Source organism: Phalacrocorax carbo, chromosome 2 (assembly GCF_963921805.1).
Source record: "Phalacrocorax carbo chromosome 2, bPhaCar2.1, whole genome shotgun sequence".
NCBI classification, from domain to species: Eukaryota; Metazoa; Chordata; class Aves; order Suliformes; family Phalacrocoracidae; genus Phalacrocorax; species Phalacrocorax carbo.
Window position 1 is genome coordinate 51716900 of NC_087514.1, and position 23321 is coordinate 51740220.

The 23321-nt window shown below is 40.4% G+C and overlaps 1 protein-coding gene across 1 annotated transcript in view; it reads right to left on the bottom strand.

Annotated features, from left to right (window-relative positions):
• LAMA3 (laminin subunit alpha 3) overlaps positions 1-23321 on the bottom strand; it is a 127074-nt gene that overhangs the window by 23920 nt on the left and 79833 nt on the right. Inside the window, exons 39-51 of the mRNA XM_064442858.1 lie at positions 21836-21937; positions 20790-20873; positions 19611-19841; positions 14477-14590; positions 10598-10707; positions 8170-8250; positions 6687-6793; positions 4000-4050; positions 3470-3621; positions 2824-2934; positions 2613-2724; positions 1888-2055; positions 578-774 (exon numbers count right to left, since the gene is read on the bottom strand). Coding sequence (XP_064298928.1) covers positions 578-774; positions 1888-2055; positions 2613-2724; positions 2824-2934; positions 3470-3621; positions 4000-4050; positions 6687-6793; positions 8170-8250; positions 10598-10707; positions 14477-14590; positions 19611-19841; positions 20790-20873; positions 21836-21937 — 1620 coding nt within the window. The remainder of the gene's footprint in view (positions 1-577; positions 775-1887; positions 2056-2612; positions 2725-2823; positions 2935-3469; positions 3622-3999; positions 4051-6686; positions 6794-8169; positions 8251-10597; positions 10708-14476; positions 14591-19610; positions 19842-20789; positions 20874-21835; positions 21938-23321) is intronic.

Here is a 23321-nt window from a genome sequence, read left to right on the forward strand (position 1 = left end):
TATTTCAGCAAAATGGCAATTAATTTCAAAGAATAGGTCCTGCAGCACACCCTTAGTTCTTGTACTATTTCACCAGCTCTAAAAATCAAGCACGGCTCAGGAATTACAGCTACATCTTGTCACCTTTCTGATAAGACCTCAGAAGCAGTTCTGTGAATATTAATCCCAAATAATTTAACAGTATTGCATACATTATTGCTCCCACCTTTCATGGCTGTTAAAGCCAGATACTTGAAAGATCTTACTACAAAAAGTGCATCAGCATCAGGAATTTGATCTAGAATAGGAAACAAGAAGGCTAGTGGCAGTTGAAGAGAAGGTCCAGGCAGCGTCTCTCCTTCCCTGCTCTCATCAGAGCTATATCTTGGTCACGCTGTCCCGGTCACGTAAAGAGGCCACAAGTGGGAGTAGGCTACATTTATACCCGTCCACACATACATCAAAAGATGGAAAGAGACCTTGGAGAAAGTCTAAAGGATCAGTGCTACTTGGCTTTGCAAGGTCAAAAGCAGCAATCAAAAGCATCTCCTGAATATCTCCTGAAGTTTAACTTTCTCCTCCCAAACCCCAACATTACCTTGATGTCTTCCAACAGAACCCCATGATCTTTGTTCAAGTTTTCAGCCTGCTTAATTTGTGCTGTCGCCTCATTCAGAGCTTCACGAAGGTCAGTGATTTTGGATTCGTATTCATTCAATGAATCCCTCACAGTTTTAATAAGCCCATGATTTTCTTGGTGGTACTTTCGTAGTTCATTCTTAATCCGTGCCAGTACTGCAGTATCAGGACCAGAAAGAAAAGTTTTGTTCAGAGAAGAAGGGAATCAGAACAAACCTCCTTCAAAAGGGCTTTATTTAGGGTTAGAAAGCTGTGGTTGTGTGAAATACTGAGCATCTTTTGCAGCACTAATTTCAGTGTTGCTATAGCAGAGATGCTATTCAGCTTCTCACTGCTCACAAGTTTTCTGCTGCAGACACAGAGCACAGATAAACATTTACTTGGTTATTTCTAAATTAAATAAGGATGAAGAAGATTTGCAAATACTGAATAATTTTCTTTTTTTATATGGAACTAACTCAATTTCATTAACAATTTCATCTACAATGTAGACATCTACATCTGCACTAGTCATCAAAGCTTCCTCTATAATCAGTGGAGAGATATGGGCACACTTCATCTCAAAGAAGGTAGAAACATAAAAGAGGTCAAATGAATCACACTCTTAAGAGTGCCCATTTCATTGCCTACAAAACAGGATACAGAAGAGTTACTCAGAGGTAGGTATCAAAGTCCAAAGTAAGGGGAAATTACTATTACTCATAAGGTCTTTCACATTCCTCAACTATGCCCCTGGTTAGGAGATAAGCCTGTGACTTTGCTGTTCTTGCTGTCTCTAGTGTCTGCGATCAGGTTTCCGAATTCCCAAATACATGCAGAGAACCTAAAAGGGTGTGCAACTGGTGCAATTAGAACTTCCGAACTTCCTTATTCTCATATAATCTGGCTCTTGGACTACTCTAGCAGCTTCTTAAAACCTGTTGCTAAATTACATGCATAATTCCTCGAAAATAGCTGCATGTGCCATAGCCTAAATATTATAATACACCAAAGCACTGCGTAAGTATATTATGATCGGCCACATCTTTATTTTACTGAGATTCATCTAGTTATTAAAGAAGGATCTACTGGGTTTCTTCCATAAAAGACTAGAAATGCCTTTAAATCCCCTCCAGAGCTTCCACTTTCCTGTTGACTAATGACCGCTACAGACCCCAGGGATACATTGCAAAATTCCCCTCCCCGCACTCTATCCCTAACAATCAATAATGCTTCAGATTTAAGATTAATCTTTCTAGAGAGTAAGAAGCTGAGAGAACAAGCCCTTACGCAGCTGAGCTTCTGTTCTCTCCTTCTCCGCCTCTGCTTGAAGTTGGCCAAAGTTGCGGCTTCGCATCTCCGTCATCATGCGTTGAGCTTCGGCCAGTTCTTTGGCAGCATCTCCCAAGGGCAAGTTGTTACCTTCTCCATTTGTACCAGCTATTTGTTCCAAGAGCACTGAGAAAAAAAGAATTGTCAAAGAGAGGGTGTGCTTAAACCTATGCAAAAGACACAAATGAGAGGGTTGGTCTCTTCTATGAAAAAGGCATGCCTATTCCTGAATTTCTTAACAAAGCAGATCCATTTTGCCTTGATTGTATTAAACTGGAAAGCACCCCATGTCACACAACCAGAGCTAGTAAGAAGGCATCAGGCTTTAAAATTGTCCCCAACAACCAAATTCACAGCTATAATTTTAAACTTCTAACTTACAAGGGCCTACGATAGCAACTCAGACTAAAGTCACACTTAAGTCAGCATAGAAAATTTGCTGCTCTAAATGTCCCTGTGGTAAAGCTTCTCTGTCCCTATTCACTCTATAGGGAAGGCAGGCTCCTAAACTAACATTATATATTAGATTTCTAATAGGAAGAGTAAATTCCACAGATATGTCTGAATTCTGATTATGAAGTTGTTTTTTAAGAAAACCTCTCATGCTTAATTAAGAATATTGGAAATAATCTGAAAAGATTCCATAAACCAAAACATGTTATGGAGTTAGAATCTATTTTTACCTTGTATATTGTTGACAACTATTTGTATTCGTGAAACCAAATCCTTTCCTTTCTGATGAGTTTGGCCAAAATTATTAAATAATATCTCAGCTGCTTTGTAGTTCATTTCAGCCTAGTAAGGGATAAAACTGCTTAGATTAAAAATATCTGGATACAGCATGCTAACATATAGTCAAGAGATGTGTATTTTTAAATTGATTTGGTAAGTCACCTTTTCCTGGAGAGCATTTACATCATAATTTAGGTTAATGAATTCTGTCTCCAGCTCATCTACCTTTGAACCCTGATTATGAACAACAGAACGGTAATTGTTCAATAAGACCTGAAACGAAAGGAAAAACATAATCCAATAAATCACTCATACCCAGGACACAAAAAGCAAAATTACACTGGGTTAAATGTTTACCTAAGGTAAATAAAAGCAGCGTTACTAACATGAAGGCTGACCAATTGCTGCCCAAAACCTGGGATTTCTTATCTGTGAGTATAGCGACCGCTATTCCGACCAAACAAAAAACTTCTAGAATGAATTTCGGTACTGGCAATTGGAATGTTGCGGATTTTTGGTAATGCAGAGACATGAAGTGCTGGAAAAGGACAGAGCTATAGGGAAACCTCAGAGATATAGCTTTCAAGATAAGCAGGCCTCAAATAAACCAGAGATACTGATTTTCTTTCAGAGCATGACATGGAAACAATAGCTGTCTTCTAACAAGTGAAGCCCAGTGCTGTCAGCATCTGATATTTGAAATCAAAAGTATGTTTCCTTGCAAGCTGACAAAAAGACGGCATAAGTTCCTAGGTTTAGCTCTTATCCGCTTAATCTGAAATCCACTTTTCTGTTTATGTGTGCCTACCTTTAAGTCCTTGATGCGTGTTTCCAGATGTCTCATCTGCTCCAGTGTGTGCGTACTCGCATGGACATTTTGCAGCTGAGACTTAATCAGCTGAAGCTCGTCACCTATTGTGCTCAAATCCTTCAGCAGTGTAATTACACAGCTATCACAAGCTGGAGGGAGCATCAGCAGAGGAAAACAATACATATTATTGATATTTGGCGCAGAGAACATTTCACTGTGTAGATTAATAAATGAGATGCAATAGTTTCTATTTGATGCTTGTCACTTGGTGCCGCCTGAAGAACAAAGGCAACAACAAAGCCCACAGTATTAAGGAGAGTCACCAAAGCCAGCAATAAGGAGAAGGCCCCATTTACATACATCTGGCTAGCTGACCACCTCTTTTATAGTTTTTCCAAGTGTTTGGTTGAATGTTTCATTACAGGATACCTCCAGTCCTTTTTAAACTCTGCCACCCTTAACAGTCATCAGTATGTATCCAAAGCCAGCAGAAGACAACCTAAGTGCAGCTCTATTTTAGTACTTACAGTCACAATCTTCATTGGGATCCACATCTTTTGGTTCATTATTGAAGCATTCTGAAATCACAAGACTGTCATCAGTAACCAAAGTTTTCTATGGAAATACTACTATTGCATTTTTGCCCTCACTTTTCATGGTTGGCAGCCGTTAAAACACAGTGCTGCCCTTTCATAAATCCATACCTGCTGTGAACGAGCTGAAATGCCCGGAAGGCTTGAGCATGCCAAAACATTCAGCTCCCACTTATGCCTTGCTGAGATCAACACGTTTTTCATCCCTCAGAGGAAACTGGCTGTAACCCCTCCCAATACATGCTACTCGGGTAGCAGCAGGAGGCTTTTGCCTCAAGTGTGCTGAATGTACTGCTGGAATTTGCCCACAATAACACCACTGGGATTAGAGCCAAGACTATATTGTTAAAGCATTTTACCCAAGACATAGGTTCAAACCCTTTAATCTACTTTAGCATCCCCGTTCAAATGACGGATTCTGATTTCCTAAAGGATGTCTTACCCACAAGGAACTGAGAAATGTTTATGGCCTTCCTTCATACCCGTCACAGCTTGCAAGATTAAGGGATTAATGAAGCTTGACAGAAATCCAAAGTGTATTCATGGAAGGAGGCATTTTATGTAACCCAAGGCATGGAGTGTGGACCACAGATACAGGTGGTATATAACAAACATTGCCCTCAGACTTTCCACATGCTAGCACAAGTGACTGCCTGTCTAGTGTGCTGGTTTGTTTTCTTTGTTTGTTTTACAAACCCTGTAATAAGAAGCTTAACACTCTCCAGGTGCATGTGGGATTGTAACATCCTGGGATCCTAACTTCTAGGAGCCAGGAGAGAAACTGGCTCCTAAAAATTGCCATAATATAGGACAGGAATCTCCCTGTCTTAATGCCCAAGTCCCTTTTACAGGCTTGCTCCTACTGCCAAACTCTCATCTCCTCTTGAAAATGAAAAGGGCTGTGCATGTCTTTTACTCTGAAGGAAAAGGATGCACTCAGGGTATAGGCTGCTGCTGTCAAGAGTCAACAACAGCTTGCAACTGTCAGAGGTTACGGTGATAAAATTGGACCTGAACTTTAACAGCAGCATGAAACAGCCTGGAACAAACTGCCTAGCTGTGCCTTTTCTTTGGCACTTGCACATTAAGTCATCAGGAAGTAAAATGGGATTGGTAGTGAGCGCCAAAAGGAGACAAGTCACAAAGAATATGTTTGTAAGAGAATGAAGGAAATTATTCTGAAATTCAAATACCCGTGCAGTTCTGCTGTTGTCTAACTCAGCTAACACCAGACACGTTTCTGCTGTCGCTGTGAAGTACCAATTAAATAAAACTATTATTACAGCTTGCGCACAGAAAACATCAGCCAAGAAATGGAGAAATGAAAAAAAGTCTGGCCAAATGCCGAACATCACACACAAGAAACCTGCTAGAACATGCTGTGCTGATGATCACGGAGTGTTTTATTCCTAATGCGGAGAAAAGGATGGCTGATCAGAATATATAGTTGCAGACAAACTGAAAACAAACTGGCTTGTTGAATTCTGCCCTATGGATTAGTTTGTCCTAGCAAACTCTTGCCTCAAGAAGAAAGGAACGACAAAACAATACGCACTGATTGGATTTGTTCCACAAAAGGTGTAAATATAATAAAGATGCATTACTTCAATAGCGAAATATGAAATGAGAACTAGCTATTGAAAAATTGCACCAGCTGCCAACAGTTCACATAGCTTGTTTTCTAATTTCTGTGACGACAAAAAGATAAGGTGAACCTTGGCAGTCATTTGAATGCAGTATGAAGAGCAGTGCAGAGAAATGAAGAGCATGGAACCATTAGGAGTTATTAGTTTGACATTTCACTAACATGCAAGGAGGAAAAGCTGCCTATAGGGAAGGAAAAGTGTAATTTTATTGGGGAATGAAAATATGGGAGAATCAAGGTCCTTTTCAGGAGCAGTGGCCTTTGAGTCCCTGAATAGAAACAAGTATCCCAAAGGGACTGAAGTGAATTGAGGTAAAGACTGTCTGAGAACTGTAGGCTCAGGCCCTTTACTTTAGATTATAATAGATAAACCAAACATATGCCAGTAGCATAATATTCTTATAAGAGCTTACTAGTAGTGCAGTACATGTGTGACTGATACTGAGAAAATCACGGCTGTCTTAGATGGCAGAACGGTGTATAGCAGGAGCCTCCCAAGTCAGATCCTAACTTCCACTGCAAACAGTTAGCTTGGATACCAAAGGCGGCAGTGCCTGATGCAGACTCTGAAGATGTCACTGATCTGTCCCAAATACATTTTAAAAAGGCATATTGAGACTGCTCAGTTTCATAAGCCCATAACACAGACTGGCAAGATATGACTTAACCATGTCACAAGATGAACCATAATGCATTTAAAAACATACCCATGAAACAGAAAAACGAAATAAAATTGGTAGTATTTATGAAGGGAAAGACATGATAAAATGGCTTACAAGGGTGAACTCAATTACACAGGACTGCCCTTGTATTACCATGGTGCTATGTTTTAGGAAACCTTACTGTTTGTTAAAAATGATCCGCATTTCCTAGAAGTCTACATCTTTCCTTTAGTTCAACTGACCTAAGTACCTTCCTACTCTGCTTCACAGAGAGAAAACAATGCTCCCTTCCATGTTCATAGGCCCTCACGTACCTCCAGTCAGGTAGTCACAGCTAGCCAGCTGTCCATTATTATTACAGTTACATTTCTGACAGTAGCCTCCATATTTTTGTGGATTTCCAAAATATCCTGGAGCACACCTAGATAAAGAGATACAAATAATTTTTAAATATTTGAAGCCACTTTTGTGAAATATACTTTCCCTTGACAAAAAGCCCCAATTATTCTCCCACAGTAATTTTCAAGAACTTTTGATTTCATGTCATGACTTAGACAAAAAGGGTGTATTTTTGGTTTACAGTATCCTCTGCACTAAGCTAAAAATATCTTTCCAAGTACTGCAGAATTTTTTTCTAAAAATAACAGACCTCCCACAATGCTCGTATAGGAATAATTCACTTAATCTGAAAAAATACAATGCACACAGATACATACAAAGAGAGAGAATTTGACAAGGCTTCATCCAGCAAACCACACCATTTTGGTCTGTGACCCCACCAGAAAACACATATTAAGGAGGATCACACTGCAAGTACACATTGAGATTTCAAACAGCCATGGCACTGACTGACATTATCACCATTCTCCTGAGTGATACCTCCTCTTGCCATCTGCCAGCAAAGCAAAACAGTCTGTTTTATAGATAGTATAGATTGTCCACACTGTCTCGCTAATATTCCTAGAAGTCACCGTGTTGTAAGATCTATAGGGGTGGTAATGTGTGACTGAAGGGCCATGATGAGCAGCTGAGGTACAGCTAGATCTGGAAGAGAAAATCTGTCGGTAACCTGCAGGTTAGATGTCAAAGGTAACAGTCTTGAAGCATAAGGCAATGTGCTACTGGAGATACTGTCTTCAGGTAAGACATCATTGGCCTCAAGTTTCCAAACCAGATAACACCACTCCATTATGCCTGAATTCCCCCTGGATTTGAAACTCAGTGAAATTGCTTCCTCTGCCTGCCTGAAACTGCCATGCTGTTCCTCTGGTGCTTTGCCAAACTGCTGCACTCTTCCAGCAAAAGAGATGGCTTCAGCGTTATGTTTGTGTGCTCCACCTGTGGAGCACATCAGAATGACGTGGGATGAAGGGTATGGTGTTAATGTGGTTGCTGTTGGGTAACTACAAATACTGAAGCACCATCAGGCACCCTGGAGGAAACAGGAAAATGCTTTTAACTTGAAAAGGAACGAAGTAAGCTGGAGTCATTATTATCAGAAAGAGTGGAGGATAAGGCAAGACACAGGGCACTTAGGCAAAGATGCTGACACTTCTCTTTTTGGTAAAAACTGTGTAGTCACTAAATAGGCTGTGGAGAATTGTTGACATTTCTTCAGGGAATGTTGGGTTTACATCTATAATTATACTATAGCACCGCACTGTAGCAGCTGTTTATAGATGCTCCCTGAGCATGTGCATGCTATGCATATGCATACACCATACATTACCCAATACAGACAAACCTCCTTTTATGGTGCCTCTCAAAAACCTCGGTCTGGAGAAAAAAGTCACTTACCGTTCACAACGAACTCCAGTATAGCCTTCTTTGCAGAGACACTGAATTTCTTCACCATTTGCCACACAGCCAGTTGCAAATCTTTGAGAAGAAGCAAAAATATTGTGAGCACATCATCAAATAGGTTTTACACTCTAGAGGCTAAGCTCAGTTACATGACTTTCAGATTAAAAAGGTTTTATACCACTAAATTACTTTTCACAGAATCACAGAACGGTAGGGGTTGGAAGGGACCTCTGGAGATCATCTTGTCCAACCCTCCTGCTTGAGCAGGGACACCCATAGCAGGGGGCACAGGAACGCATCCAGGTGGGTTTTGAACGTCTCCAGGGAAGGAGCCTCCACAACCTCTCTGGGCAGCCTGTTCCACTGCTCTGACACCATCACAGTATACAAATTTTTTCTTATATTGAGGTGGAACTTGCTGTGTTCCAACTTGTGCCCATTGCCCCTTGTCCTGCCACTGGGCACTATTGAAAAGAGCCTAGTCCCACCATCCTGACACCCTCCCTTTAGATACTTTTAGGTATTGATGAAATCCCCCCTCAGTCTTGTCTCATCCAGGCTGAACAAACCCAGGTCTCTCAGCCTTTCCCCATAAGGGAGATGCTCCAGTCCCCTGATCATCTGGGTAGCTCTCCGCTGGACTTGCTCGAGCAGTTCCCTGTCCTGTTTAAATTGGAGGGCCCAAAACTGGACACAGTACTCTAAATGTCTCACTAGGGCTAATTTCTGCTAATTTAATTGCCTCTAGATAAATCAGTGTGACTAAATCTTTGAAGTTTCATATATTTCCTCTAAATTCTTTCCTTGGACTGAAAAAACAATAATTTCCTGATCCTCTGTATAGAGTTTAATAGTTTGTTACCCAAATGAATGCCTAAAATAAACCTTAATAGTGATGTTGTAAAATAAAACAAGTCTGAGGAGCTATTTTATCTTACAAGACAAGAATCGATAGCCTATGCTAGACTACATTTCCTCCTATTGGGATAGATTTTTTTCTTTATGGGTGGAAACATTAGAGGATATTTTCATGTAGCTAATATTGTATGTTTTGTTTTGCCTTTTAACCAAGGCAGAATAGAGTTGTGCACCATTTTGGGGAGCTCTAGAGTATATCTGGTTAACACAATGAACATTTTTGTCTGCTTTTTCTAGCAGACTTGTCTAGATTCACATTTCTCTGGGGAGGAAAACCATTATTTGGCTGCTGTTTGGTAAGGAGAAGGCTGGGGGTGAAGAGGGGATAGGTCATGTTTGCTATATCCATTTTTTAACCTATGAACAGTTGGATAAAGCAAGCCTGTGTATCAAAGACAGATGTCTGCACTAAGATTTACACATAATTTGACTAGGTGGAAAACTGTCAACTCCAATAATACCAGATGGGGTGCATTTCCTATGTCGGGAATGGTATTTACCACTCTAATGTGCAGCTATGAAACTGCACAGGTTTATGGTCTTGCTAGGTATTTCAGCACTCTTAAAGAAAAGATGACTAAAAATATGTTCAGACAGCCTCAGGCAAGCACCTGCAGAAGAGGCCAATGCTGTCAAAAACAGATATATCAGTGTGTTCTCTGATAAATGCAAAACGTGTCTATTGTCTGCTAGTGTAAATCTCTTACTTAAGGCTACTTGGTGTTTACAATGCACCTGGAAATTACTATGTTGTGCCTTTAGCAATTTATAGCTTAGGTTTTTTTTTTAAAAATTTGTTTTTAATGAACACATTTCAGAACTGCCCAATGATGACAATGTGGCTAAACGTACCATGCATTTACAATGCAATTTACTGCCCTATTTTAAAAGTCTGGTGACCTATTAGATCCAAGGAAATTGTTTTTTCTAGCTTGGAGCTTCCATCTGAAGAGCAACCATACTCTTTCAGAAATCTACATATGTGCTTAAGAGCTTTAATGTTTTTATATTGTTTTTGCATCTTACCAATTTTTCTGAATTCATATAAAAGGCTTGTTTCATCATTGCCAGAGTAATGGTGTTAAATGTGAGACTAAAGATTGCTGAAATGCAAGATGTGCCCAGTAAGGGAAAAGACGTCCATTGTATATTTCTCACTACAAAGGAGTTACTGGTGGTTTTCTACATAAGCCCATTACAACTGCCTGGGGCTCCCCCAGGAGATGAGCAGTGTGCCTTTGTGGTTCAGGAACTGAGTGAGAATTGGAATATTCAGCTTATTAAAAAAGGCAATGCCATGAGACAGAGCACCAAGTTACTGCTGGTCTAACATGCCTCAAATGGGTCTGATGCCCCACCATGCTGGGTGATACGAGAATAGAGAAAAAGAACATTATCCTTCTATGGTAGCAGGGGGTTGGGTTGAGGGATTTTTCCTTCCTTTTTTTTCCTTTTGCCCCTCCCCTTTACCCTCTGCTTGACTACTCAAGACCTTTTACTGTACCTGTTTGTAAAAGGGCAAGGACACACCCGACAGGAACCTTGAGTGGCATCTCCAAAATAACCATCTTTACAGCGCTCACATTTCTCCCCAGCAGAATTATACAGACAGTTCTTAAAAAGGAAAAAAGCAAGACAGTTAAAAGTGCTTTACCATGCAATATGGCTTTATTATTATTTTTAAAAAATTATAGCAAATCCACTCAGAGGATATGTTCTTTCCCTTCCACATAATCATTTACTGCCAAACTGCCTTCATGACCAGGATAGATTGATTCCACTCATTCTCTAATTGCAGAAAGCATGATTTGCTCGCTATTGGGGAAAAGCAACAGATAAATAAGCAGTATTAAACATATTTTTAAAGAAATTCAATCATATGCATAGTTTGTTAAGGAATGTTCCATTAATGCACTCTCTATGCCTTGCTATTTTGATTATAAGTGTGTTTAAATGGAACTTCAGATTTTGCATTTTAATACTAATTAGAAGGCAGACATCATTTAAAAGCATGCAATTAATTAAGCACAAGTACATTTAAAAAAAAATCCCATGAAATAAATATAAAAAGTGTTTATCTTAGTAGATTCAGATCAGAATTGAATTTCATGTACTTTCTCCAGTGTATATGTGATTTGTATTAATCGGGGGTAACTGGAATAAATAATGAAAAGCAAAGGCTAGTAAAACAGTTGAAACTGATACAGCCAAGGCACTTTTTCCATGATAAAATTGTTGGCAATTATATATATCTTATTTTAGAAACATTCTTATTCCTGGTGCTGCCTAGTTGTCTCACACATATTCGGTTGGACTCAATGATCTTAAAGGTGTTTTCCAACTGAAATGATTCTATGATTCTACATTTATACGTTATGGGGAAAGGATGAGCAAGTTGCTTTTGCATTACCTAAAGCAACGCTAATTTCAATTAGAAATTTTTCAAATACATTTTTGAGCAGCCGTAAAAATTCCACGTGACCCACACTCAAGAACTCTCAAGTTCTAAAACTGTTTTCTTCAGTGTGCAACAGGCTGATCCAGTGTCCCACAGAGCTGAGGATATACTAATAAAGTGAATGATGGAAAAAGAAAGGGGAAAATTGGCTGGAAGCAGTCACTGAGCAGATTGCACTCCCATTTCATGGACTTTGATGGCTTAGGGCTATGATTTGAAGGCCCTGCTACCCGTGTTTTGCAGCGGAGGGGCATTCTTCCCTACAAATGAGAAACCATTCTGTCTCTCTCATTTCCTCTTACGCTCCATTCTTCTCCACATTTCTTCACATTCCCTCAACCACATCAACAGCCCTTCCCTCAGATTCTGCACATAGTAACCCGTAATTTGTTTTCATTTTGGTTAAAGAACTGAATTCGTGGCTCACTTGTGAAAGGTTTTGGGAAAGAACAAGAAAAGCTCCAGTTCACAAATGGGCCATTTAACTAGGGGAAGCTAAAGTAATATGAAGACACTACGTTTGTAAAAGGAACCATTTTAAAATGCAGCCTCTATAAAAGCTGGTGCACAAGTTCCTGCAAAAAGCTCATGTAATATTCAGACTGTGAATAATTACTGTAAATTTTGATAATCATAGAATCACAGAATAAACCTGAAGAATACATTAAACTGCAAAAAAGCGTAAAAGAGAGGTATTTATTTATGTTGGTTTAATCTTGGAGCAACCTCCGCCCCCTGCCAAGTTTATCACTTGGCTTTTGTTTTGCTCACTCTGCCTATAGAAACTGAAGCAATTCCATAACTGCCAAAGAAAGTTTAAAATATTTCACATATAAGCGACTCTCAGTGTGCCACACTGTTCCTCTAGCTACATGGCATAGGAGGACTGGAGAATATAATTCAGTGCTCCTAAGGCACACTGGAATGAAGCCAGAGCAGCAACTCCCTCATGGGTCTTCCTTCAAGTTTCACAGGGCCAGAGACACCCCTGGAGCCACAGCATCTCCAAACCAACCAAGTGTTGTAAACTCTGAAAGAAAAACCTTCAGCTGACTCCTTACGCACCCACAAGGAAGCCAGAGTAGAGTGTGCCAGGGCTACAACAGAAACACCTAGGTACATGGTGTTACATGACATGAAACAACACGTCATGGGTCGAGCAAGTCTCAGCACCATGCTGCTGCTGAAGGAACATGCCTTTCAGGAGGAAGGGCAGGGACCATGAGGACACAAAGCCTGGCTAATGGCAGAGGGCTGGCTTTTCCCTACACATGAGAACCAATTCTGTCTTCTCCACCTCCTCCGGCACTCTGTTCTCCTCTACTTTCAGCAGCGTAGCACTGCACCCAGCTCCTTCCACCAGCCCACAGCAGGACAGTTATCACCTGAACTGGGGAGGACTGTACTGCTGCCACAGAGGAAAGTCAGCCTGGGCTTAGCCTTACAAAGCCTTCTCTGGAGGCATCATTGGAGAGCAGCTGACATGTGAAGGTACTTGGGTCCAGTGCTCCATGTGAGCAGGAGGAAGGAGGTCAAGTTAGCAAGCTTTGCACTTTGGATATGAAACTTGACAACTCTGTATTGCGAAGCCTCCTTGTCTTCTCTGCACCACAGCGGGTCTTTATCCCACAGCTCCTCTATAGAGAGACAAACTTGCTCCGTATTAGGTGGAGGCTCATGATGGAAATACAGGCCCTCCGGGCTTTCATTTTTTACCACATTATCCTGGATGACTTTGCTTGCTCTAAATTTTGTCCCAGGGCCAAGATTTTGCCCTGTCTATCTGAAAGTTAATCCAGCTGTGACACGGAGGGGAAAAAGAAAAACCTAAAGCACATACCTCGTTCAGTAAAGGTGAAATTTGTGGGGGTTTTTTCCCTTTATAATTTTTATCTGAAGTAAAATTTCCTCATCTTTATAACTCTGCTGCAGCATTTTCCTGTCACGGCCTGCCCTACCTCTCCAAAGCAGCAGCCTGTAAGTCATACCCCAGAATGTGCTGAATTGGTTTATAATTTCCACTAAAGCAAGAGGGTTGGTTGAGACGAAGTCGGGGGGAATGACATAACGTGCAGGAATGCACCGCAGGCAGAACGGATGCAGCACGAACAAGGAAGAAATAACAGAGAAGACAGACCATGAAAGATGTTGGCAGAGTTCTTGTTTACACAGTAAGTAAAAAATTAGTGAAAAGTTTTTAAGTGGGTTTTTTTCAGAGCAAACTGTTCAAAGAAGGGATACAAACTGGAGCAGCACAGTCGGCCAGATGTCACACTTGCATTGCTGCAAGGGTTGATCCACTCCCATGAGGCTGCTTTAGGTTTAATACGGTGTGCCAGGGAGCAAAATCTGCCCCACTATATCTTCTGTAACAATTGAAATTTTCTAATTAATCTAACTTTTATCCCCTTTATCTCATCTTATTTACTGCTGTACTTTTTAATCCATCTAGCCGTAAATTAGTGGAGATTCACTGATACTGATTAAACAAGTGATTTTGCAGACCGTGCCACACACGAATGTGCTATTTGTCAGCATTGACAAGCCCTAGTATAGATGCATAAAACTAAGGACTGCATATGCCAGGATAAGACCCCATATTTATTATAAATAACTGCAAACACTTTCATATGTTCTAATTTGATGACTTTTTGTATTGAGGTAACAAAAAATATAGGGGAAAGAAGAAAACAAAAACAAGGACACAAATTAATCTAATCACCCACAGTTACATTAAGCATACATGTAAGTATACGCAACTTATGCTCATTAACAGTACAAGATACTGAGAATAAGGCATGCAAGGATTATTTTTAGTTGCTAGGAATGTAACAATACTGTATAGTGCATACTGCTGTAAGGTAAATTTTTTCCTTTTTTTTTTTTTTCTCCAAATTGATTTCTTGAACGTTAGTATTTACTTACAATACATTTTCCAGTACCATCCTGACACCTATTTGAATTTCCATTGCAGTTGCAGGGGACACAGTGTCCACTAAATATTCCTTTCTTCTCACGATAAAATCCAAGGCCACATTCCTAGACAGTAAGCATAGAGAAAAAAATAGTGATTGTTGGTGGAAATAAAGTTTACAGGTTATGGGAATGGTATTTTGTAATTGTTTGCCATTTCCGAGGAGTACATTTCCTGGCAAGTTCTTCTAAGTCCATAACATTGCTTAAATAATAAGTATCTTAATACATCAAATGGCAATGAAAAAATGGAGCTGAAGAAGTTTCCACCTAAGCATCTGAACCCTGTGCTCTACACTTCGTGGTAGTGGGGATTTCATCAGTTTGACTCTAACCTCTGAGCAAAACACATTTCCTGTGTCTATGTACAAAGGTGTAGACCTGTAAACCACAGAAAATTATTTGGATATAAATTAATACTACAATATTCTCAAAGAAGAATCCTCCTCAGGGCTATCACAACTCAAATGAAGCACATGACTGGGAAAAGCCAGCACAGATTCACCAAGGGCAAATAGTGCTTCACAAACCTGACCACCTTCTACGACAAAGTAACCTGCTCAGTTGATGTGGGGCGAGCAGTGGATATTGTCTATCTGGATCTCTCCAAGGTTTTTGATATGGTTTCTCACAACCTCCTCCTAGAGAAACTGACGTGCTACAGTCCAGACAAGTGGTCTGTGTGGTGCGTGGGGAACTGGCTGACAGGTGGTAGTAAATAGCTCCTTTTCAAACTGGCAACCTGTCACAAGTGGGGTCCCCCAGGGATTGATATTGGGCCCAATGCTGTTTAAAATCTTTGTAAGTGATGTGGATGATGGGATCAAGTGTACCCTGATGAAGTTTGCTGATGATTATCAAACTGAGTGGGGAAGTGGACACTTTGGAAGGGAGAGCCACACTGCAGGAAGACCTGGATAGGCTGGAAGAGGGGGCTAACAAGAGCATTATGAAGTTCAGCGAAGACAAATGTAAGGTCTTGCACCTGGGAAAACATAATCCAGGAGCGCAGCACAGGCTGGCATCTACACGGCTGGGGAGCAGCTCTGTGGAAAGGGAACTGGGTTCCTGGTGTACAACAAGCTCAATATGAGTGAACAGTGTGCTGCTGCAGCAAAGAAAGCCAACAGGATGCTGGGTTGTAGCAACAAGGGATAAAGAAGTCATTATCCCACTGTACTCAGCACTTGTCAGGCCACACCTGGAGTACTGTGTGCAGTTCTGGTCCCCGCTATACAAAAAGGATGTGGACAGGCTGGAAGGGGTCCAGAGAAAGGCCACAAAGATGATCAAAGGACTGGGAAGCTGCCATATGAGGATAGGCTGGGAGAGCTGGGTTTGTTCAGCCTTGAGAAAAGGAGGCTTAGGGGAGACCTTTTCACCATGTTCCGGTATTTAAAGGATGGCTAGAAAGAAGATGGAGACTCCCCTTTAACAAGGAGTCACATGGGGAAATTGAGGGGTAATGGGTACAAGTTACTCTTGGGGAGATTCTGATCAGACACAAGAGGAAAATTTTTCACAGTGGGAAGAATCAGCCACTGGAATAATCTCCCCGGGGAAGTGGTGGCTTCCCCAGCACTGGACACTTTTAAGATTTGGCTGGACAGGGTGCTGGGCCATCTTGTGTAGACCACGCTTTTGCCAAGAAAGTTTCGACCAGATTGTCCTTGAGGTCTCTTCCAACCTGTTGTTCTATGATTCTATGAACATACAGAATTCTCACATATTAGCTAGTGGTTATATGAAATATTGATATTAATTTAACTATGGTGTATAGCTTGGAAATACTTCTAATGAGATATCTCTTACATTAATTCATCATGACTTCCACAATAAGACTTCCTAGAGCTACACAAAGCCATGCTTAGACAGAGCTAGGTGATAACAAAACACAGAGCAGTCTAATTTCTAAGCACAAGCTGGTCCTGGAGACCTGGGAAGCATGAGAAGAATGTTCAGCTATTGAGGGCACATGAGCAGAAGCACAGCCTGTCATATCAAAGTCAGCTTTAAATAGGGGCTGAACCAGAACAAGAGACATGAAGCTTGTTAGCCTACACCAGGAAGGTAGTAACTAATACGTTTAAAGTAGGTTCTTGCTTGGCATGGGCAACGTAAGCACAAGGGTAGGAAAAGTATAATGAATTTTTTCTGGGCATGGAGCCTTTCTGTATACAGACCAATTCAAAAAATCATACCTATCTTCTCCACTCATCATCCTCCTGGCACACCAACCACAACAAAAATGACTGGACATAAGTCTCTCCCTTCTATTCCCTAGCTCCTTTTCACTAGTAACCAAGCTGGTGTGGCACAAGGAAGATCAGAGGCTGTATGGAAGAGGGGAAAAAGCAGTGCTCCCCACAAAGCAAACAGCTCCCAGGTTCCTGCCTCTGGCAATATACTTTTGCACTGTTCCTATACCTCACCTGTACCTCGCCGTTAGGGGCTGGCCCCAATGACGTTCAGAAAACAAGTGACAGTTGAACTTTAAAGCCATAAATCTTTTCTCATAGCAGTTGCGCCGTCAAGACTGATGGGACTAGTCTGAAGAGCGAAGGGTTTGCGGGATGGTGTCTCAAATCACATTCTAGTGGTTTGAGGTGTAAGTATTTATGCAGGGACAGGATTAATCATTGAATTTATCAACCATGTAAGTACCAGAGGAAAAAAAAAATTCACCCCTCCCAAAGCAGATGCCCAAAGGAATACTGAGTTATTAAAAACAGTTGCTAGTGGCACCTTTGCCTTCTTTACATGTGGAGTAAATGAAATAAAAAAAAGTATGCAGAATACTAATATAATCAACAGCTTTTAATACTGACTTCAGTGTGTGCAGGGACTGAATTTAGAATAGGCACTTGAAATTTTACAGATGCATTTTTAAAAGGGTGAATATGTTCCCTGAACATATTCAAGTCAAAATACACAGCTTCTGAAGAAACCAGGGCCTGAAATACATTAAACAGCATGACTAAATAAAATATAGGCTCGAATGCATGCAGATTTTATTTAGTGAAAGTCTCTTTTTGGAGAGCAAAATGAATCACTCGTTTCAAAAATATATCCAGATGCATCTACGCAGCTTTTTATTTTTCTATTTATGCTGTCTTTAAAACAACACATTTGGAGTGTGTGGGAACTTTGTTTTCGAAGCACCATTTGTGATATTGAGAAATTGATTCCATATGAAGATAAAGCTCTAGGCGCTTTCAAGTGCTTAGGAGTTCAGGCTGACTGTTTTCAAGTAAACAAGGATTTAAAAGAAACTTCTTGCACACACTTTTGTCAGCAAAGTACTTAGAAATATGAGGAGATTAGCCTTCTTATTACTTTCATATTAAGTAATTTAGAAGTTGTTATCAAGTTAGTTCATTTAAAAACAAGGAGAAAGAAGGAAGCAAGTGAGGAAGGGAAAATGAACAGATTACCTGTCTCGGGTAAAAGTCCCTTTGACCCTGTTGCTGCTGACTGCTCTCCTGAAGGTGAGGATACCACAGCCGCTGTTGCATGCCTTGTGCTAAACAACGCCCCAGGGCTACTAAGGTGACAACCAGCCATCCTACATTCCTCAGGCTCTGCGCCTGGGCCATCGTTTTACTTCAGCTCCACTGCGAACATACACTGCTATCCTTTCGGTGCTCGCTCCTTCTCTTATACTCTCCCCTCTTCTCCAGCTACTGACTCAGATTAATGAGGCTCTGTGCTGTGATGGGCCCCACCTTTAAACTGTATACGTGAGTCAAGTTGTACAGCACACTGTACCATTCCTAAGGTTAAAAAGTAACCCTGCAGTTCCGGTAGCTCGATATATACCTAAGTCGGGGTGTGGCAGGCATCACCTCCTCCCCAGTTAAGGCAGCCAGACAGAGCTAGGTGATTAGAGCAGTAAATCACTGCCTGAGTAACGCTGTGTAAACATATGGGGCTTACAAACCACCTAGGTGAGCGTCTTGACTGCTTCCTTTGGCTATATATTTCCACTGGGTTATATAAAAAAGCCAACACCTTAGTTTATAAAGGCAGTATGTTGAAAGCAATGGAATAGTAGTAAGAATTTCAGACAATGTTCATCAATTTGTGTGTGTCACAGAACATCAAATGTGTGAAAAAAAAAAAGTTTCTAGAAATATTTCCCAACTGGTATTCAACAGATGCTGAAGAGTTGCCTTAAGTAGTGGATGCACACATAGGACATAAGCCAACTGTAAATGTTGTTTTGTTCAGTCCCTCTGCAGCTGCTCTGGTCTCATTCTCATTTTAAAAATGTTTGCAAGGTTGGTACTGCAATTGTTGTTTTATGGTAACCCTCAACCATTTTCTGAGGAAATAACTCATATTTTGTGCGCTTCGTACACTGCTTATCTCTCTGGTACTTGATTCTGCTGCCTTGGGTGGTTGCACACAGGAAGAGTCAAGCTCTAAGCTAAGCAAAGTGGTGACAACCAAAAGAATTACAGCTGCAGGAACAGCATCAGGACAGGATATACAACTGCAGCTAGGATTTCACTATTTTTCAGGTAACTGTATTACTTTGCAGTGTTTACGTTATCTTTCACAAGAATATCTCTAAATATTTTTTTCAAATTTTTAACTTCAGCTTTCAAATATTCTCCTGTAAAAACAGGAAAAGTGTAAGTCACTCTCTGAAAATAGGAAAGTATTCCAAATTATCTGGTTCAGGTTACTTCCCTTGGACCTTGTCATGCATTTCCCAGATAAAATAAGGCAACTTGTCCACGTGAAGGGTCTCACAGACTTTGATCAAGTCAACTCTGACCTTCCCTCCGTTAAAGTAAGTATAGACCGAAACTATTCAGCCTCCCGTAGGGCATCACAGAAGAATCCCTCATTATAGTGCCTTACACATGTAAAATGACATTCACAGTTCTGCAAAAGCAATCATGAGTTGAATAATCCTACTGTACTTCCTAGACAGTGAAAGTATTTGAGCCATCAAAAGTGCACACACTTACAAGAAGCACGTTTAATTACTTTAGCCTGTTCCTCTAACTAAACCAGTATGTATAGCTGTAGGCAAGACAGAAGGTAATGGTACAGTACAAAGGCGAACGCTTCCTACCTGACATGAGTCACCAGCATACTCCGGAGGGCAGGAGCATGTCTCTACACTGTATGCAATGCTGCCGCTTCCTGTGCTGGTGGCTTCTTCCAGCCCAACCTCTCCAAGCGTTAATCGCTGAGTCTCCGTGAAGTAAAGGCCTCTGATGTGTAAGCCATCTAGTCTAGACAGGATGATCATCAGTTCTTCTCTGGATACAAGGTTATTGCTGCTGGCATGCCTGAAGTTTCCCTGCACGTTAAGGGTACAAAATGAGCACAGCCTGGCTGCCTCTTAAAAAGAGTATCTGCAAAGATGACAGGTAGAGAGAAAAAAGGAGAAACCCCCATGGAACAGACCCTTATAGTACCAATTGGTATGGGGTGAAACAGAGGTCAGGAAAATAAATATAAGTAATGTAAACACAGGATAGGTGGGAAAATGAATAATGGGCATAAAAAGGGGTGTACTGTTTACTTTGCAAGGTACATATGGCTTTGAGGTACTGAAAAGTGAAGAAGCATATAGTCATCCAAATTTCTTTGAGGTATCACCCACCGAACCATAAAAGGGTGGAGGAAAATGCTTTTATTTTTAAGAATAAGCAAAGCCCTAGAAATCCAATCTTTGCAGGCCTTCACATGCTTTCTTACTACTAACAGACACAGCATTACTGAAAATGGAATCTGGCTTGAAGAAACATCCATTTTGCCTATATACTAGTCAGAAATAGATAACCCAGTTTGACCTTCTGAGCACAGATTTAAGGTAGGAATAATCCCTGTTAAGTTTACCTGCTTGAATGTTGGGACACCCGTTCTAAACTAGGTAGCTAGACACCAAGGAAAACAGATAACAGTTCATTCCATCCCAATTAAGTACAGTCTGGGGCTGCGATGAATCATCTTCCATTGATGACTGATTCAGTATTACTCCACTGGCCCTGGAGGGAGTGCTAAGGGCTAAATTGGACAAGATCCCTGACTTCGAGGTGCTAAACTTAAGTGGCACGAACCAGCACCTAGGTTCAATGTGGCAGTACAGAGAGAGAAAAAAGATTGTTTATATTTAAGGTCCACAGTATTTAAGTTTATATTCATTAACGTTATCAAGTATTTTGTATTTCTGCACGTATTATATGCATATTTTTTATGTGCCACTGGGAAGAAAAGGGAAGGCCATTCCGTTTTCATTTCTTACCTCAACTAGCTGCACACGGCCATAATATTGACGGTCAGGCAGTGGGTTGTTGGGATCCATATAAACAACTTTCATTTGCTGGCCCTATGTGGGAATGAGGATATAACATTGCTGTTTCACTACTTTTTATGGTAAAGTGTTCAGATGCAACAGAATTTGGTGAAGCACATTAGTTTTATCCCCCAAAGAACAGGATTAAGTAATACTAGGAAAACCGTATGTCTTTTTGTCAGTGAAGCGATACAGCAATCACTGTGTTCTGGTGTCAGCAGGGTTTTCACTGCTTTTGCATATTAACAACCTTGCTTTCAAATGAAACACCAAGAGAATTAAATTAATGCTGAACAATTTTCCCAGGAACTAGTTATTACTTGTGAGTAAAAATGTTTTTGCATTTTCAAACGCTTTCCTTTGCATCCTAGTGCACAAACAACTTTGGATACAACTGTAGTATGTTAGGAGGCATGTTTCCCAATAAGAATCCTAAAATACTGAATTAGTATTTCTGATGGTCTGAAGAAACAAAACCATCCCCTTGGGAATTTCAACAAACAGTAAAAGATTTCAATTTTGGCCCTGAAGTGGTTAAATTAAAAAACAGTGAACCCAAAATGCATTTTTACTTCAGTCACTTGAAGCCTTATAATTATGCTTAATTTTATGCTGAAGAAAATTCTCACAGAAAATGAGATTAATTACACATGGAATCCAGGGCATATTTTGCAGAGTCAAGGCTATACTTGTTGACAAGTGTGCAAGGCATTAATTAATTTTTTCCACAGGTGCATTTTACAGAGAAAATTCTGTTTTACCTTTTTATTTCTTCTCAGGTGAATTATGGTTAATAATATGTTACTTTGGCAACAGAGATAGGTGTATTGATGGCTTTGAGCAAAATGCAGTAAAGTCACTTTTACAGAAATGCAGCAAGTTGCTATAAAAGTTAAGCACACTATAAGAGCAAAATTTGCCATAGCTGTCAGGTAACAGAAAAAACCATGGTATTGTTATTGCTTGAAAGACAAAAATAACATTTCAAAACCTACCGTTAGTTGTACATCAGGCCCCTTATCCAGAAGAACCATGCCCTCACTAGGCAAGCCAAAAGATTTCACTTGGTAAGTTAGGAAGCCACCATATGAAGAAAGCTGCAACAAAATGCACAAGACCAGAGAGGTATTTTACTGCCCTGTTGTTGTTAATGTAACTTTGTATTCAAGTTTAGCTCATTTTCCAGCACTGTAAATAATATATTTACTCTTCATTCTTTAGTCCAAATATGAAAAAAACGTGGTGCTTGAAAGACATTATGTTTAATTTTGTTTACTTTGTGTATCTGACATCACTTTTTGAGCACTACCTGTCACTGTTGTCTGGAAGGTTACCTGCATTGGGAGTTTTTTCATACATGGGATCACTCCATCTGTGGCCATGGAGAAATCACATATTCACGTGAACATTGTTCTTCCCCAGACTCTGCAGAGCAGATTTGGCCCGTCAAGAGTACGTGTCAGACTGACAACGAAAGTAGTAGTGACCCCAAGAACAGACATGGATGAAATGGAGAAGTCTGACTAAGCCACTAAAGGTGGCTTTCATAGGCCAGCATTTTCTAACCTTACTACAACACGAATCTAATCAGGAAATCTTTGCTCCACCTTCTGGAGGACAGGATTTTTATTGATATCGGCTGATGTCAGCTCAGTTGTAAACAGACCGTTGCTGTAGGTTGAGCTGAAACCACACTTCTTTTGGCTCCACTATAGGTGATCACAGGTGGGCTCAAACCCAACCAAATAGGTAGGCTGCTGCCCAAAACAAAGACTTAGGCAAGTATATTTGAATCATCTGACAAACAGCTTTCCTGGGTTGCGCATGAGTGAGTCAGTGCAAAACATACAGAGAGGAAAAGAAGCTCCAGCCACAGCCTCGGCAGTTTTTGTTCCAAGAAGAGCCTAGAAGGAAGGTTTGTGGGTACTAGGTGAAATCAGGTGTTTTGCCACAGATATACTACTTTGTTCTGCACCCCTTGCTGTTTGCCCTTATAGCTTATGCTTGCTTTTGACACAGGAGGAAGAACTGCTTTGTCAGGTTTTGGCATTCTGCAGGTAAGCACCAGCTTTCACTCTGACCCTTTCCATAGGCTTCGATGAATTACAAACAAGACACAGACATCTCAGTACTAAGTTTGTTCCTTGGATCACAGGACCATAATTAACACCATTATCTTTAGCCAACTGCATTTTCAAAAGCATCACTTGGAACATTGGCTACATTTTGCCAACACAATCAAAACAATCTTGTACAAATAATTTTTTCCAAAAATACAAGAAAATTCAAATTAGAGCTAATTTCCCATTTAACACATATTTTAGGACTGCACCATATGACAGGCTGTTGTGTTACTACTTTTTAATTTATATTTTTTTAAATGGAGAAATATTGGTGTTATAGATTACCCTCTGTATTCTATATGTACAGTATTTATTGTCTAACATTAAGAGTGGTCTACTAAATACGGTGTTAAAATAC